A 15735-nucleotide genomic window follows, 5' to 3' on the forward strand; every position below is an offset into this window, starting at 1 on the left:
GGCGGGAAGCTGCTGGCCGAGCCCTTCCGCCAGTGCCACGGCGAGGTGAGTGGGTGCCCACTGCCGCGAGAGCCCGGGAGGTGCTGGGGGTGCCGGCCCCACCGCCCTCACCCACCGCCCCTGCGCCAGGTTGACCCCGGTGGTTTTTATGCGGCGTGCCTGGAGGTGCAGTGCCGGGAGGGGGACGCCGGGTCCTCACCGCCGCCGGCCGTCTGTGACACCTTCGCCGCCTACGCGCGGGACTGTGCCCGGCACCAAACCTACGTCGACTGGCGCCAGCCGGGCTTCTGCGGTAGGGACCCGGGGGGGGTCTGGCACCGAGCCCCTCACTGCGGCTCCCCCCACCACTGCTGCGCTGGCGGCTCCCGCGCCCCAAAGGCTCGTGTGCGCACCCCTCAGTCGGCGCCGAGCCCGCCGGTGCTGAGCGCGGTGTCTGTCCCGGCAGAGCGGCGGTGCGGTGCGGGGAAGCGGTTCTCGGACTGCGTCTCCTCCTGCCCCGCCAGCTGCGCGGCCGTGGGCAGCGCCGAGGAGGGGCCGTGCCGCGAGGACTGCGCCGGCGGCTGCGAGTGCGCGCCGGGGCTCTACCAGGACGGGGGGCTCTGCGTCCCCCCGAGCGCCTGCCCTTGCCACCACCGCCGCCAGCGCTACGCCCCAGGCCAGAGCATCCGCCAGCGCTGCAATCAGTGGTGAGCAATGCCGAGGCGCCAGGGCCGGAATTCTGCACCCACAGGGGAATAAACCCTATGGATGGGCACGATGCCCATCGCACCCCGTTTTTTGGGGTGGGGGGCAAGCGCCTGCGCATCCATGCCCGGTGCGGCAGGAGGTGCCGTGGCTGTGTCATCATCCCCCCCCCCGGTGAGCCTGGTGTTCCCTTTTGTGCCCACAGCACGTGCCAGGGTGGGCACTGGCTCTGCAGCCAGGACCGGTGCCCGGGGGAGTGCGCGGTGCTGGGGGGCCGCCACTACGTCACCTTCGACCGCCGGCGCTTCTCCTTCCTGGGCGCCTGCGCCTACACCCTGGTGCAGGTGAGTGCGGCCGCTGCGGTGGCCGGGATGGTGGCCGTGGTGGTGGCCGGGGTGGTGGAGACCTGCCCTGGGGGGCTCTGCCCTGGGGACCCCGGCACAGGGGGGCTCAGTGGGGTCTCTGCCCCCCCAGGACTTCGTGGAGGGGCAGCTGCTGATCACGGCCGAGCACGAGGCTTGCGACAGCCGCCGGCCCCTCGGCTGTCTCCGGTCCCTTTCCGTCAGTGCCCGCCGGACCTCCGCCCGCCTCCGCGGCACAGGTGACCTGCGGGGACCGTCCCTGCGCCCCGGCGGGCTGGTGGGTGCTGGCCCGGGGGCCGTGCCCTGACATCCCCACGGTGGTGGGTGCCAGCCCGGTAGCCGTGCCCTGACGTCCCCTTGCTCTCCCGGCGCAGGCGAGGTGACGGTGGACGGGCGGGAGGTGACGCTGCCCTTTGCCGGCGCAGAGCTGAGCATCCGCCGGGCGTCCTCCTCCTTCCTGCTGCTCCAGACCTTCGGGGCCCACGTCCTCTGGGGGCTGGAGACCCCCGCCGCCTACATCACCCTCCAGCCTGCCTTCGCCGACAAGGTGAGCCCCCGTCCTCGGCTATGCCGCGCCACCACGGTGGTGCCTGGTGGTGGAACTGGGCTGGGATCCGGCGGGATGGATCCTGGCTACAGGGGGTCCTGCGGGCCCCATCCTGAGCCACGTGCCGGCGCGGCAGGTGCGGGGGCTCTGCGGCACCTACAACTGGAACCAGCAGGATGAGTTCACCACGCCGGCGGGCGACGTGGAGACCAGCATCACCGCCTTCGCCAACAAGTACCGGGCGTCCGGCGACTGCCCCGTGCTCAGCCCGTTGCCCCTCGAGCCCTGCGGTGCCTTCGCGGGGCGGCGGGAGCTCGCCGAGGCCGCCTGCGCCGTCCTGCACGGCCCTGCCTTCCAGGTGCCGAGCGGCCCCCGCCCCGGCTGAGCGCCACCGTGGCCGGTGCCCGGCGGAGGTGCCGAGTGCCGGCGCCGCAGCCTGACCTGCGCCTCCCGCCCCCAGCCCTGCCACCGGGTCGTGGAGCCGGAGCCCTTCCTCCAGCTCTGCCTGCACGATGCCTGCGCCTGCCGGGGCGGGCAGCGCTGCCTGTGCCCGGTGCTGGCTGCCTACGCCCGGCAGTGCGCCCGGGAGGGAGCCGCGCTCTCCTGGAGGAACCAGAGCTTCTGCGGTGCGGGGCAGGGGGGCGGGATGGAAGGGATGGATAATGTGGGGTAGGATGGGATGGGGATAGGGATGGGGATGGGGATGGGATGGGATGAGATGGAGATGGGGATGAGGATGGGATGGGATGAGATGGGATGAGATGGGGATGGGATGGGATGAGATGGGATGATATGGAATGGGAGGGGATGGCAATGGGATGGGATGGGGATGGGATGAGATGGGGATGGGATGGGATGAGATGGGGATGGGGAGGCAGGGGTGACGCTGGGGCTGGGTGAGAGGGTGGTGGATGAGGTGGGGTGGGATGGATGGGTTGGGTGGGTGCCGGGGTGGGTGGGTGGGGGTGTGGCTGGCGGGTGGATGGTGGGTGGGGGGTGGGCTGGGTGGGTGAATGGGATGGGGATGGGATAGGGGTGGGGACGGCAATGGGATGGGATGGGGGTGGGATGGGATGGGATAGGATGAGGTGGGGATGGGATGGGGATGGCAATGGGATGGGGGTGGGGATGGCAATGGGATGGGATGGGGATGGGATGAGATGGGGATGGGATGGGATAGGATGAGGTGGGGATGGGATGGGGATGCTGCCACCACATGCCAGGGGACAGCGGGGAGGGCCGGGTGCTGGGGGTGCAGGCAGCAGGGCAGGGCAGAGCAGGGATGCTGCTGTCAGTGACCTCCCCGTATCCGTCCCCGCAGGCGTGCCGTGCGGCGGGGGGCAGCTGTACCTGGAGTGCGGCCGTCCCTGCGGCCAGACCTGCGCCGACCTGCGCCTGGACGGGGGCAGCTCCTGCCCCGACCTGGACGGGCTCTGCATCCCCGGCTGCAACTGCCCTGCTGGGCTGGTGCTGGCCGAGGGCGGGCAGTGCGTCCCGCCGGGCGACTGCCCCTGCCGCCACGGCACCCAGCTCTACCCTCCCGGCAGCCAGATCCGCCGGGGCTGCAACGCGTGGTGCGTAGCCCAGCCGGTGCCCGAGGGGGTGGCAGGGACCGGACAGGGGACACAGGGGATGGCAAGGGCTGGGCAGGACGAGGGACACCGATCCAGTGCCGCAGGACGTGGCGGGTGGCAGGAGACGTCTGATGAAATCCCCCTACGGCCCGTTTGGGACGGCACCGCGGGATAGGTGGCTTTCATTGACCGTCCCTGCCACGGGGCGCCGGTGCTACCGACAAAGAGCCTGTCTCCGGCCCCCCCCGGCATGGCTGGCGGGGGGACCCATCCCTGAGGTGGTGATGTGGAGCCCAGGGCATCTCTGCTGGGAAGTGGGCTTTGGGTGGGATGGGGTGGAGATGGGATGGAGATGGGGATGGGGATGGGTGGGATGGGGATGCCAGGACCCTGGCGTGGGGCCGGCTGGGTGGGGGGGCTCCCCGGGCCTGGAGGGTGCTGGGGGGCTGCCCTCACCATGTCCCCTCCCCGCAGCATCTGCGCCGGCGGGTCCTGGCGCTGTGCCGAAGCCCCCTGCCCTGTGGCCGCCCTCTGCCCTGGGGGGCTGGTTCATGCCCCGGGGTCCTGCCTGCGCCGCTGCGACGGCGCTGAGCCCAACGGCACCTGTGCCGGCATCGCTGACGGCTGCGTCTGCCCTCCTGGCACCGTATTCCTGGTGGGTGACCCCCTCCCTTGGGGAGGGCGTCCCAGGGGGCTGGGGGACCTGGGGCATCAGGGGGCTGGGGAAGTGGGGGGTCAGGGGACCTGGGCATGGGGGACCAGGGGCTGGGGGGTCCAGGGGATGTGGGCCATTGGGGATGGGGGGGAGGGCTGGTGAGGGGTACTGGGGGGGTCCCAGCCCCTCTGCTGGTGCCTGTCCAGAGCCCCCCGTGCTGCAGGGGGGCTGTCAGTCCCCTCTCCCCACCAGCGCCGACTCACTGGGGGGGGGGTCCTCGCATCGGCAGGACGGGCGCTGCGTGTCCCCAGAGGAGTGTCCCTGCCACCACGGCGGGCGGCTGTACCGGCCCAACGACACCATCGTCCGGGACTGCAACACCTGGTGAGACCCCCCCCCCAGCCAGACCCACACCCCGGGGATGCCGTGGCTGCACCGGCACTCAGCTCTGTCCCCCGCAGCGTGTGCCGGCAGCAGCGCTGGCATTGCGGCCGGGAGGAGTGCGCGGGGACCTGTGTGGCCACAGGGGACCCCCACTACGTCACCTTCGACGGGCGAGCCTTCTCCTTCCCGGGGGACTGCGAGTACCTGCTGGCGCGCGAGACCACCGGCCTCTTCACCGTCACCGCCGAGAACGTCCCCTGCGGCACCAGCGGTGTCACCTGCACCAAATCGGTGGTGGTGGTGATGGGCAACACCGTGGTGCACATGCTGCGGGGTGAGGGGACGGGGGGGACGCGGGGACGGGTCCCCCATGGGACGGGGATGTGCCGGGAGTCACCGCCCCTGACAGCCCACCCTGTCCCGGCAGGGAGGGACGTGACAGTGAACGGGGTCTCGGTTCGACCCCCCAAAATCTACAGCGGGACCGGGCTGACGCTGGAGCGCGCCGGCCTCTTCCTCCTCCTCCTCCTCTCCCGCCTGGGGCTGGCGGTGCTCTGGGACGGAGGTGAGACCTGCCGGGAGGGCTCGGGGGGGGTCCCCGGGCCAGCCGTGCCACGGTGGAACGCCGGTGCCAAGCGCCATGCTGTGCCACCCCAGGCACGCGGGTGTACGTCCGGCTGGAGCCGCAGCACCGGGGCCGCGTGGTCGGGCTCTGCGGGAACTTCGATGGCGACGCCGAGAACGATTTTGCCAGCCGGCAAGGGGTGCTGGAGCCCACCGCCGACCTCTTCGGCAACTCCTGGCGCCTCAGCCTGCTCTGCCCCGAGGTCGACAGCGCCGACGCGCGGCACCCCTGCACCGTACGGATGGGGACAGGGATGGGGAACCGGGGTAGCTGCGCGGGGACGGTGGTGGGGAGCAGGTGGGGGGGGCAGCCCCGGCGCCTGGCTGGCCAAGGGGTGGCATCTGACAGCGGTGCTGGCCCCCCCAGGAGAGCCCCCACCGGGCGACGTGGGCCCGCAGGCGCTGCAGCGTCCTCCGGCAGCGGCTCTTCGCACCGTGCCACGACGCGGTGCCGTGCCAGCGCTTCTACGACTGGTGCGTCTTCGATGCCTGCGGGTAAGTGCCGAGCCGGCAGCGGGCAGGGGGGTCCACGAACCGGGGGAGGGGGGGTCCCGCCACCCCCATCCCACCGGCTGCGGCACCGATCCGCCGCGCTCTGCCGGCAGCTGCGACTCCGGGGGGGACTGCGAGTGCCTGTGCACGGCCATCGCCACCTACGCCGAGGAGTGCGGCCGGCGCGGCATCCACATCCGATGGAGGAGCCAGCAGCTGTGCCGTGAGTCACCGTCCCCATCCCCGTGGGCTCCGTTCGAGGCTGGGGGGGGGGGTTTTGGGGGGGTCCAGGCTGGGGGCCGGGCTGTGCCCCCCATGGGCTGTGCTGGGGTCTGGGTTTGGTCCCGTGGCTGATCCAGACGAGTGATGGGGCTGGGGGGGGGCTGGGATCCGGGGCTGGGGGGGGCCAGGAGCCCCCCGCATGGGGAGGGAGCGGGGCCAGGCGGCTGTGGGGGGGGGGGGGGTCCCTGCCCTGCCCGACTCCTTGTCTCCAGCCCTGCAGTGCGACGGGGGGCTGGAGTACAACGCTTGTGGCCCCCCCCTGCCCCCCCACCTGCCGCAGCCTCGGTCGGGAGCCCCCCGAGCACTGCCAGGGCCTGTCCTGTCTGGAGGGCTGCTTCTGCCCCCCGGGGAGGGTCCTGCACGGTGAGACCTGGCAACGGCGTGGGGCTGGCGTGGGGCTGGCGTGGGGATGGCATGGGGCTGGCATGGGGATGGAGTGGGGATGGTATGGGGCTGGCGTGGGGCTGGCGTGGGGATGGCATGGGGCTGGCATGGGGATGGAGTGGGGATGGTATGGGGCTGGCGTGGGGCTGGAGTGGGGATGATATGGGGCTGGAGTGGGGATGGAGTGGGGATGGTATGGGGCTGGCGTGGGGCTGGAGTGGGGATGATATGGGGCTGGTGTGGGGCTGGCGTGGGGCCGGAGTGGGGCTGATATGGGGCTGGCATGGTGCTGACACCTCCTCCCCTCTCCGCTCGCAGATGGCGGCTGCATCGAGCCCGCCGAGTGCCCGTGTTTCTGGGACGGCTTTGCCTTCCCGGCCGGTGCCGCGGTGCAGCAGGGCTGCAAGAACTGGTGAGTCTCCCCGCCTGGTGCGGCACCGGGCCGGCACAGCCATCCAGCACCCGCCAGCAGCCGGGCTGCCGGGACGGTGACGCCAGGATGGGGGGGAGCACCCCAGGGCTGAGCCGTCCCCATCCCCGCAGCACGTGCGCGGCGGGTCGGTGGCACTGCCCGTCCTCGCCGGAGCCGTGCCCATCCGAGCCGCGTTGTGCCGAGTGGGAGTTCGCCTGCCGCGCCGACGGGCGCTGCGTGCCGGGCGCCTGGGTCTGTGACAACGAGGAGGACTGCGGGGACGGCTCGGATGAAGTCTGCGCCCCGCGCTGCGCCCCGCACCAGCACCGCTGCGCCGGCGGGCAGTGCCTGGCCTGGGGCGCCCGCTGCGACGGCGTGCCCGACTGCCCCGACGGCTCCGACGAGGACGGCTGCCCCCCCTCCACCTGCACCCCCCCCCGAGTTTGGCTGCGCCAGCGGCCGCTGCCTCCCCCCGGGACGCGTCTGCGACGGAGAGCTGGACTGCGGCTTCGCCGACGACTCGGATGAAGCAGGCGAGTGGCCCCACGGCCCCCCCACGGCTGCGCCCAGGGGCGCTGGGGCGGGGGGGGGGCATTGCAGGGGTCCCGGGTCCCAGAGCAGCGGGGTGCAGGAGGGGGCTGCAAGCAGGCTGCGCCCCATAGCAGCAGGGCCTGTGCCCCATGGCGGGGGTCGCTGAGCCCCCTGACCCTGGGGGTCTATGCCCCACGGCGGGGTTCCCTGACCGCTGCCACTGCAGGCTGCAGCCCGACCTGCGACGCAGGGCGAGTTCCGCTGCGCGGTGGGCCGGTGCGTGCCATACCCTCACCGCTGCGACGGTCGCGACGACTGCGGTGACTTCAGCGATGAACGCGGCTGCGTCTGCCCCCCCGGCCACTTCCAGTGTCCCGATGCCCGGTGCCTGCCCCCATCCACCGTCTGCGATGGCCACCGCGACTGTGCCAATGGCACCGACGAGGCTTTCTGCCCAGGTGAGGGGCCACGGGGCTCAGCCCCCCTCGCCGGGACCCCCTGCCCGTGGCGGCATCACCCCATGGGACTGTGTGTGTCCCCCCCAGACCGGGTGACCTGCGCCCCCGGGCAGCTGCCCTGCCCCGACGGCTCCTGCATTGGCGAGGCCACGGTCTGCGACGGCCACCACGACTGCCGGGATGGCTGGGACGAGAGCCCGGCGGGGTGCGCGGCGGCACTGGCCGCTGCCGTGCTCACCACCCCCGCCAACGCCTCGGCTGGTGAGGGGCGGCGGTGCCGTGGGGCGGCCGGACCCCCCGCGCGGCTCCCCGCTGCCCTGCCCCATAGCCCCGGTGCCGGCACGGGGGAGGTTTGCCGGGATCGCCGTGCTCTGCGCCGGGATGGCACCTGGTGGGGATGGGGGTGCGATGGGGATCGCTGGGCCGGGCACCCCACGGTGACCCGCTGCCCCCAGTGCCGGCGTGCGGCCCCTACGCCTTCGCCTGCGGGAGCGGGGAGTGCACGCCGCGGGGCTGGCTCTGCGACGGCGAAGCCGACTGCCGCGACGGCAGCGACGAGCTGGGCTGTGCCGGCGGCTGCGAGCCCGGACGCTTCCCCTGCGCCCACGGCACCGACTGCGTCCCCTACGGCCACCTCTGCGACGGCGTCCCCCACTGCCGCGACCGCTCCGACGAAAGCACCGACCGCTGCGGTGAGCTGTGGTCGGGGTCTCCCCCGGTGTCCCCCTCCCTGGTGGCAGCCAGCATGGTGGGATGCTCTTGAGGGTCCCCCCACGGCGTCGCGCCTGATGGTGCTCTGGCCCCGGCGCAGGCTCAACCGCCATCCCGCCGTGTCCGGGGCACTTTGCCTGCGACGATGGCGTGTGCCTCAACACATCGAGGGTCTGCGACGGTGCCACCGACTGTCCCCGGGGCGAGGATGAGCTGGCCTGCGGTGAGGGGCTCCCTGGCAAGGGAGGTGGGGGGTGGCGGGGGGCTGCAGCCTGACAGTGCCTGGGGGTCGCGGCTGGAAACGGCCACCCCGCCACGGCCACCCCCTGTCCCCTCCCCAGAAAGCCACGTCCCCACCGGTGGGAGCAACCGGACGGGGGGACCCTGCGCCGAATACACCTGCGGGGAGGACGAGTGCGTCACCTTCCAGCAGGTATGGGGGCTGTGGGGGACCCCCGCCCCTCCCGGTGCCACCACGGGGTCCCTACGGTGCTGCCCCGCCGCCTCCCCGGCTCAGCACCGCGCCGGTGCCGCAGGTGTGCGACGGGGTGCCGGACTGCGGGGCCGGGGGGGGGACCACCCCAGGACGAGCAGGACTGTGGGGTCTGGGGGCCCTGGGGGCCCTGGGGTGCCTGTACCCGCTCCTGCGGCCCCGGCTTGCAGCAGCGCACACGGGGCTGCCATCAGCACCGACCCGGCGTGCTGCACCGGTGCCGCGGTCAGGCCGCGCAGGAGCAGCAGTGCTTCAGCATCGCCTGCCCCGGTGAGTGGGACTGCCGGGAGGGACGGGGGGGTCCGCGGGGGGGGGTGCTGGCACGGGGGTTTGGGGGGGGGTCCCACCGCTGGCGATGCCCGAGGGGTCCAGGGGGACCCCATGGCTGGGGTGCCTGCGGGATTTGGGGGTTCCCATGGTTGGGGCTGCCCAGGGGAGTTGGGGGTTCCCGTGGCCAGGGTGCCGGGGAGATTTTGGGGTCCCTATGGCTGAGGCTGCCTGGGGGATTTGGGGGTTCCCATGGTTGGGGCTGCCCAGGGGAGTTGGGGGTTCCCATGGCCGGAGTGCTGGGGAGATTTCAGGGTCCCTATGCTTGAGGCTGCCTGGGGGATTTGGGGGTTCCCATGGCTGGGGCTGCCTGGCAGGTTTGGGTGTTCCCAAGGGGGTTCCCAATCCCCCCCCAGGGACACGCCAATACTCCCTTATAGCATTCTGACATGCCCCTAGGTGACCCCAATCCCCTTTGGGACATCCTAGTACCCCCCAGGGCACCCCAATACCCCCTCTCTAAGACCCCATTATCCCTCTCCAGGACCCCAATATCTCTTCAGAGCATCCCAGTACTCCCCTAGATCACCCCAATGGGCTGCCCAAGGGGTCTGGGGGGTTCCCATGGCTGGGGCTGCTGGGGCAGGAGCAGGGCCCCCCCCCGGACAGGTCAGGGCTGGCCGTGGCCCTGGGGTGGCAGGGGGTGCAGGGGCAGGGGGGTGCGGGCAGGGGCTGCCCGCCCTCACACCTCTGCCTCCTGCCCGCAGTGGACGGCGCCTGGAGCGAGTGGGCGACCTGGTCCAACTGCACGGGGGGCTGCGGTGGGGTGCGGCTGCGGCGGCGGGACTGCCGGCCCCCCCAGAACGGTGGCCGCCACTGCGCCGAGCTGCCCGGCGCGTCCCCCGCCACCCTCGAAATGGGTGGGTGACAGTGGGGTGGGGTGGGGGCTCTGGGGGACCGGGGGGGTCCCGGTGAGATGGGTGGGCTCCGGGGGGTGGCTGACCCCGCTCCTCCCGCCCCAGGCGCCTGCGAGCCGGGGGGCTGCCCCAACGCCTCCGCCTGCCCCGGGGGGCTGCGGCCCCGGTCCTGTGCCCCCTGCCCCGCGTCCTGCGCCGACCTCGCCGCTGGCGCTAAGTGCCGGCAGGACCGACCCTGCAGCCCAGGTGAGGCGGGGGGGGACGACGATGGGGGGAGCTGCGGAGACCCCGGGGGACCCTTCGCCTTGGAGTGGACGAGAGGCCAGACGCGGCGCACCCGCCCACCCACTCGCCCCCCGTGGCAGGGTGCTGGTGCGCGGCGGGGCTGGTGCTGGATGCCGGCAGCGGCCGGTGCGTGCGCCCGCGGGAGTGCCCCTGCCAGGTTGGGGGGGCTGCGGTACCGGCCGGGGCAGCCGGTGAAGGTGAACTGCCGCCTCTGCACCTGCCTGGACGGGCAACTGCGGCGCTGCCGCCAAAACCCCGACTGCACCGGTGGGTCCTGGCACGCGGCGGCACCGCGGCGGCAGGGAGGGGCCGGGGGGGACCCCCGCTGACCCGGTGCCCCCCGTTGCTGGCAGTGCACTGCGGCTGGTCGGCGTGGTCGGCGTGGGGCGAGTGCCCGGGTCCCTGCGGCTCCCAGAGCGTCCAGTGGTCCTTCCGCAGCCCCACCAACCCCAGCCGGCGCGGCGGCGGCCGGCACTGCCGCGGCATCTACCGCAAGGCCCGCAGGTGAGGTGGCAGGCGCCGGGGGTGGCGAGCGGGCGGGTGGGCTCCCCGCCGACCTCCCCTCTCCGCAGGTGCCAGACGGCGCCGTGCCGGCAGTGCCAGTACCAGGGCCGGCGGCGCGCGCCGGGGGAACGCTGGCGCGGGGGGCCCTGCCACGTCTGCCAGTGCCTGCCCAGCCTGGCCGTCCGCTGCTCGCCCTACTGCCCCCACCGTGCCGCCGGCTGCCCCCAGGTGAGGGCTGGGGGTGCTGGGGCATCCCTGGGGGGGGACGACCCTCCCTGCCGGTGACGGTGACGGTGACGGTGACCCCACGTAGGGCCGGGTGCTGGTGGAGGGCCACGGGGACTCCTGCTGCTACTGCGCCCCGGCGGGTGAGTCGGGGGGAGCGGGTGCCGCAGTGGGAGGGGGGGGGGCGTCCCCACGGTGTGGGGGCTGCCCCAGCGCCGGCTGCATGGTGGCTGTCCCCACCGCAGGTGACAACGGGACAGCCACCCCCCCCACGCTGACAACGGAGCCCCCCTCCACGACGCCGGCAGAGCCCCCCGGCAGCCCCCTCCTCACCTTCCCGCTGCCTCCCCTTGGCGGTAAGCAAGACCCCCCCTGACCACGGGGCTGCCCTCTGCGGGCAGGGTGCGGGCAGCCGGGGACCGGGGGCTGTGTCCCCCCCCCCCCGCTCCACATCCTCCATCCCGGCAGATCCCTGCTACCGCCCGCTGGGCATCGCCTCCCTGCCGGACAGCAGCTTCGCCGCCTCCTCGGAGCAGGCGGGGACCCCTGCCCACGCTGCCCGCCTCCACGGCGGTGACCCCGGGCAGGAGCTGCGGGGCTGGGCCCCCCCAGACGATGCCTACCCGGCGCTGCTCTCCGAGCCCCCCTTCCTGCAGCTGGACCTGCTGGAGCCCACCAACATCACCGGTGGGTGCCCGTCCGGACCCCCGGGCGTTGCCGGCGGCGGCGGTGTGGGTGTCGGTGCCGACACGTTGCCGCGCCGTCCCCTGGCAGGGGTGGTGGTGCAGGGAGCCGGCTCCTCCGACGCCTTCGTCACCGCTTTCCTGCTGCGGTTCAGCGCCGACGGCACCCGCTGGCACCGCTACCGCGAGGTCACCGCCGACGGCCGGCCTGAGGCCAAGGTGCCGCCTGCGCCGGGGTGCGACCGCGACCGCGGGCGGGCGCGGGGGGAGGCACGCGGCGAGCACCGGCTGCGCGTGGAGCCACGGTTGCACGCACGGGGCCGCGCACGTGGGTGCTCGTGCACAGGCGTGCGCACCCCCCTGCCCGTCCCTGCCTGCACACCCCTGCCTGTGTCCCCCCTCCCTGTCCCGTCCCCCCCCCCCCAGCTCTTCCAGGGTAACTGGGATGCCGGCACGCCAGCGGTGCGGCTGCTGGGCCGCATGGTGCAGGCGCGGCACGTCCGCATCCTCCCCCAAGACTTCCACAACCGCATCGTCCTGCGCGCAGAGCTGCTGGGCTGCCCCCCAGGTATGGGGGGGGGGGGCACGCCTTCATCCCCCCACCATGGGAGCCCTTCTCCCGCCTACCTCTGCCTTCTCCCCAAAGTGCCCCCTGCCCGGCTCGGGGCCGTGACGGTGCCGGTGCCAGTGATGCCGGTGCCCGTGATGCCGGTGCCGGTGCCAGTGACGATGCCGGTGGTGCCAGTGACTATGCCGGCGACGCCAAGCCAGCGCCCCTGTGGCGTGGGGGAGTTCCGGTGCGGGAACGGGGGCTGCGTCCCCGGGGGTCCCCACGGCGCCCTGTGCGACGGCGTCGATGACTGCGGGGACCTCTCGGACGAGCTGCCCTGCGGTGAGCGGGGTCAGGGGCCCGGTGCCGCGGTGGGGGCGTCCGGCACCGCGGGGGGCTCGGGGCTGTGGGGTGCTGCCCTTGACGACGACACTGCCCACCCCGTGCAGGGCTGGCCCCCCCGGTGACCACCCCGGTGCCCGGGCTGTGCCCGCCGTCCCACTTCGCCTGCCCGGGCTCCGGCGGCTGCCTCCCGGCATCCCAGAGGTGCGACGGCATCGCCGGCTGCCCCGACGGTGCTGATGAGGCCGGCTGCGAGACCCCCGGCACTGGCAGGTACTGGTGCTGGGACGGTGGTGGTCCCACAGGAGCCGGGGGGGTCAGGGTGGGCGACCCCTAATTGCCGCCTCTACTTCTTCCAGCCCCACGATGCCCGCGGCAGCCAGCGTCCTGGTGCCGACCACCCAGCCGCCATCGGTGCCCCCGGCCACGGTGAGCCCTGGGGGGGCTGGGGGGGGCAGTGGGGGGGTCTGGGGGACAGCAGTGGGTGATACCTGTCTGTCCCCATGCAGGCGTCCCCGGGGACGGGCACCCGGCTGACCCCCAAAGGTGCCGAGCCCACCCCCCCAGGTACCTGCCGTGGGGCAGAGCGGGGTGGGGGGCAGGACCTGGTGGAGCCTGGGGGTTACCTGGGGGAGCTGCAGGGCTGGGGGGGGTCTCTGGGATGTGGGACCCCCCCGGCTGTGCCCACCCTTGCAGCCGGCCCTGCCAGGGGACCGTCCTGCCCCCCACAGCCGGGTCCTGCCCCACACAGGGCAGCCAGGGGCTGAGCCCCCCCCCCAGCCCCCCACTGTGGCCGAGGTCCCCCCCAGAGCCGGAGCCACCAGCCCCGCGGTGCCGGGGGGCACGGAACCAGCACCGGCCAGCCTGGGGGGCTCTGGACAGCCCGAGCTGAGCGGTGCCCCCCCCCGCCGGGCTGCCAGGCCCCCCTGACACCCCGACACCCCCCGGCACCCTGCCAACGGCGACCAGCCCCCCCGGGGGGCCACCCTCCTCCGGACCCCCCCCCGGTGTCCCCCCGGGTCACAGCACTGCCCTCCCTGGCTCTGACGGGGGTCCCCCCCCCAACCCCCCCAGGTGAGGGGGATCCTGGGGGTCGAGGACAGGCTCGACCCCCCCCCCCCCAGCCGATGTGGTACCCTGGGGAGTGGGACGGGGATGTGGGCGTCCGTGGGGCAAAGGGGGGGGGGCAGCACCCCAGCTTTCTGCCATGGGGCTGCGGGTGCTGTGGGTTCAGGGGTGCCGTGGGGCTGGGGGTGCCGTAAGCTTAGGGGTGCTGTGGGGCGAGGGGTGCTGTGGGGGGGTGCTGTGGGTTTTGGGATGCTGTGGGCTGGGTGCCGTGGGGTGATGGGTGCCGTGAGCTGGGTCCCGTGGGTTTAGGGGTGCTGTGGGGCTGGGTGTGCCGTGCCCAGCCCCACACATGGAAGGGGCTGTGCCCCCCGTGCGCCCCCCCCCCCCCCCCGCTTTGCTCTCCCAGGTCCCGCGCTGCCCCGGCTGCTCTGTCCACGGGGCCAGTTCACCTGCGGGGTGCTGGGCTGCCTGGATGCGGCCCTGGTCTGCGATGGGCGCCAGGACTGCCTGGATGGCTCGGACGAGGCGCGCTGCGGTGAGCTGACCCCCCCCCCCCACGGGACCCCCCCATGGCTGTGGGGACCCCCCTCCCTGGGGAGAGGGGGAAGGCTGAGCCCCCCAACCCTGCCCGCAGTGGGCAGGGGGGCTGTCGGTGGTGAACCCCGCTCCCTGCCCGCTCCGCAGGCGGCCCCCCCCACCTCCACCAGCACCCCAGCCTGGCCCCCCCCCCACCTGCCCCCCCAAGCAGTTCTCCTGCAGCAGCGGGGGCTGCCTGCCCCCCGAGAAACGCTGCGACCTGCACCCCGACTGCCCCGATGGCTCCGATGAGCGTGACTGCGGTACATGGCGGGGGGGGATGAGGACTGGGATCCCCCCATCCCGGGGTGTCCTGCCGCTGGCCAGCACTGGCCCCCCCACCCTGTCCTTGCGGTGTCTGGCCACTTGTGCATTTGCCTGCCCTGGGGGGCTGGGGGGCACCGGGGCTGGGGGGGGGGCATTGGGGCTGGGGGGGCACTGGAGCTGGGGGGGCACTGGGGCTGGGGGGCATCGGGGCTGGGGGTTACTGGGGCTAGGGGACACTGGGGCAGGGGGGGTACTGGGGCTGGGGGGGCACTGGGACTGGGGGGCATTGGGGCTGGGGGGTATTGGGGCTGGGGGGCACCAAGGCTGGGGGGGGGGAACCGGGGCTGGGGGGGGGGGGGCATTGGGGCTGGGGGAATCCGAGGTTGGGGTTCTGAGGCCGGGGGGTTCTGAGGCGGGGGTCACTGAGGCTGGGGACGGCGAGCCTGGGGGGCCCTGAGGCTGGGGGGATTGAGCCTGGGGGTCTGAGCTGGGGGGCACCAAGGTTGGGGGGGACCAAAGGTGGGGGCTGGATGAGCGGGGGGGGGGGGGTGTCCCCCCAGGGCAGCCCTCACCCCCCACCTTGCCCCCCCCCCAGCCGACTGCATCCTGTCCCCCTGGGGCGGCTGGGGTCCCTGCAGCAGCTCCTGCGGGCTGGGGGTCACCCTGCGCCGGCGGGCGCTGCTGCGGGGGGCCCTGCCCGGGGGGGGGCTGCGCCCGCCCCCGCCTCGACACCCGCGCCTGCTTCCTCCGCGCCTGCCCAGGTACCCGCTTCAACCGCGGGCCGGGACCCCCCCCAGGGGCCGGGACCCCTGCCATGCCCTGGCCGGCCGGGGGTCCGCAATGGTGGGGGGGCTTTGGGGAACCCACGGTGGGGGGCAAGGGGGTGGCAGGGGGTCCTGTGGCTGAGCAATGGGGCAGCACGGGTGGGTGGGCAGGGGGTGCCCACCCCCTCTGCCTCCCCGCTGCCCCCCACCCTCTCCCCCCAGTGCCCGGTGGGTGGGCGGCCTGGGGGTCTTGGTCCCCCTGCGATGCCGAGTGCGGGGGGGGGCGTGCGGAGCCGTACACGGAGCTGCAGTGATCCCCCCCCCCAAGAATGGGGGGCAGCCCTGCCTCGGGGACACCCTCCAGAGCCAGCCCTGCAACCTGCAGCCCTGCGGGGAGCCCCCAGGTATGGGGGGGATGGACGGGGTGACCCCCACCCCCCGGGGGTGGAGAGCGTGCCGGGGTGCAGGGGCCTGGCACTGGGGTGACTGGGGGAGCACCCCGTCCCTGAGCATCCCTGTTTGCCCCCCTCCCTTCCAGCCTGCGACCCCCAGATGGTGTTTGTGGGGGCCAGGGGCTGCGAGGGGGTGCGAGTGCCCCCCTGCCCCCAGACCTGCGGGGACCTGAGCACCAACAGTACCTGCCCGAGCCCCTGCCAGGAGGGTGAGCGATGGGGCTGGGGGGGCTTGGGGGGGG

At 74.0% G+C, this 15735-nt stretch overlaps 1 protein-coding gene across 1 annotated transcript in view; it reads left to right on the plus strand.

Annotated features, from left to right (window-relative positions):
• Nucleotides 1-15735, plus strand: part of LOC115339291 (SCO-spondin-like) — a 24444-nt gene that overhangs the window by 3131 nt on the left and 5578 nt on the right. The window contains 51 exon segments of the mRNA XM_030009012.2: nucleotides 3-45; nucleotides 130-292; nucleotides 446-686; nucleotides 890-1028; nucleotides 1159-1285; nucleotides 1421-1593; nucleotides 1730-1951; nucleotides 2054-2219; nucleotides 2915-3167; nucleotides 3642-3822; nucleotides 4112-4206; nucleotides 4284-4540; nucleotides 4634-4771; nucleotides 4864-5066; nucleotides 5198-5325; nucleotides 5436-5545; nucleotides 5817-5857; nucleotides 5859-5967; nucleotides 6307-6400; nucleotides 6532-6814; nucleotides 6816-6933; nucleotides 7158-7180; nucleotides 7182-7389; nucleotides 7477-7650; nucleotides 7845-8081; nucleotides 8201-8323; nucleotides 8442-8533; nucleotides 8637-8668; nucleotides 8670-8863; nucleotides 9628-9780; nucleotides 9883-10023; nucleotides 10143-10222; nucleotides 10224-10329; nucleotides 10416-10566; nucleotides 10635-10794; nucleotides 10880-10934; nucleotides 11037-11147; nucleotides 11260-11478; nucleotides 11566-11693; nucleotides 11901-12042; nucleotides 12121-12366; nucleotides 12474-12639; nucleotides 12726-12795; nucleotides 12876-12933; nucleotides 13841-13969; nucleotides 14119-14273; nucleotides 14873-15038; nucleotides 15264-15331; nucleotides 15333-15356; nucleotides 15358-15445; nucleotides 15580-15702. Coding sequence (XP_029864872.1) covers nucleotides 3-45; nucleotides 130-292; nucleotides 446-686; nucleotides 890-1028; nucleotides 1159-1285; nucleotides 1421-1593; nucleotides 1730-1951; nucleotides 2054-2219; nucleotides 2915-3167; nucleotides 3642-3822; nucleotides 4112-4206; nucleotides 4284-4540; nucleotides 4634-4771; nucleotides 4864-5066; nucleotides 5198-5325; nucleotides 5436-5545; nucleotides 5817-5857; nucleotides 5859-5967; nucleotides 6307-6400; nucleotides 6532-6814; nucleotides 6816-6933; nucleotides 7158-7180; nucleotides 7182-7389; nucleotides 7477-7650; nucleotides 7845-8081; nucleotides 8201-8323; nucleotides 8442-8533; nucleotides 8637-8668; nucleotides 8670-8863; nucleotides 9628-9780; nucleotides 9883-10023; nucleotides 10143-10222; nucleotides 10224-10329; nucleotides 10416-10566; nucleotides 10635-10794; nucleotides 10880-10934; nucleotides 11037-11147; nucleotides 11260-11478; nucleotides 11566-11693; nucleotides 11901-12042; nucleotides 12121-12366; nucleotides 12474-12639; nucleotides 12726-12795; nucleotides 12876-12933; nucleotides 13841-13969; nucleotides 14119-14273; nucleotides 14873-15038; nucleotides 15264-15331; nucleotides 15333-15356; nucleotides 15358-15445; nucleotides 15580-15702 — 7106 coding nt within the window.

The sequence above is a fragment of the Aquila chrysaetos genome, chromosome 3 (genome assembly GCF_900496995.4).
Source record: "Aquila chrysaetos chrysaetos chromosome 3, bAquChr1.4, whole genome shotgun sequence".
In the NCBI taxonomy this organism is placed as follows: domain Eukaryota; kingdom Metazoa; phylum Chordata; class Aves; order Accipitriformes; family Accipitridae; genus Aquila; species Aquila chrysaetos.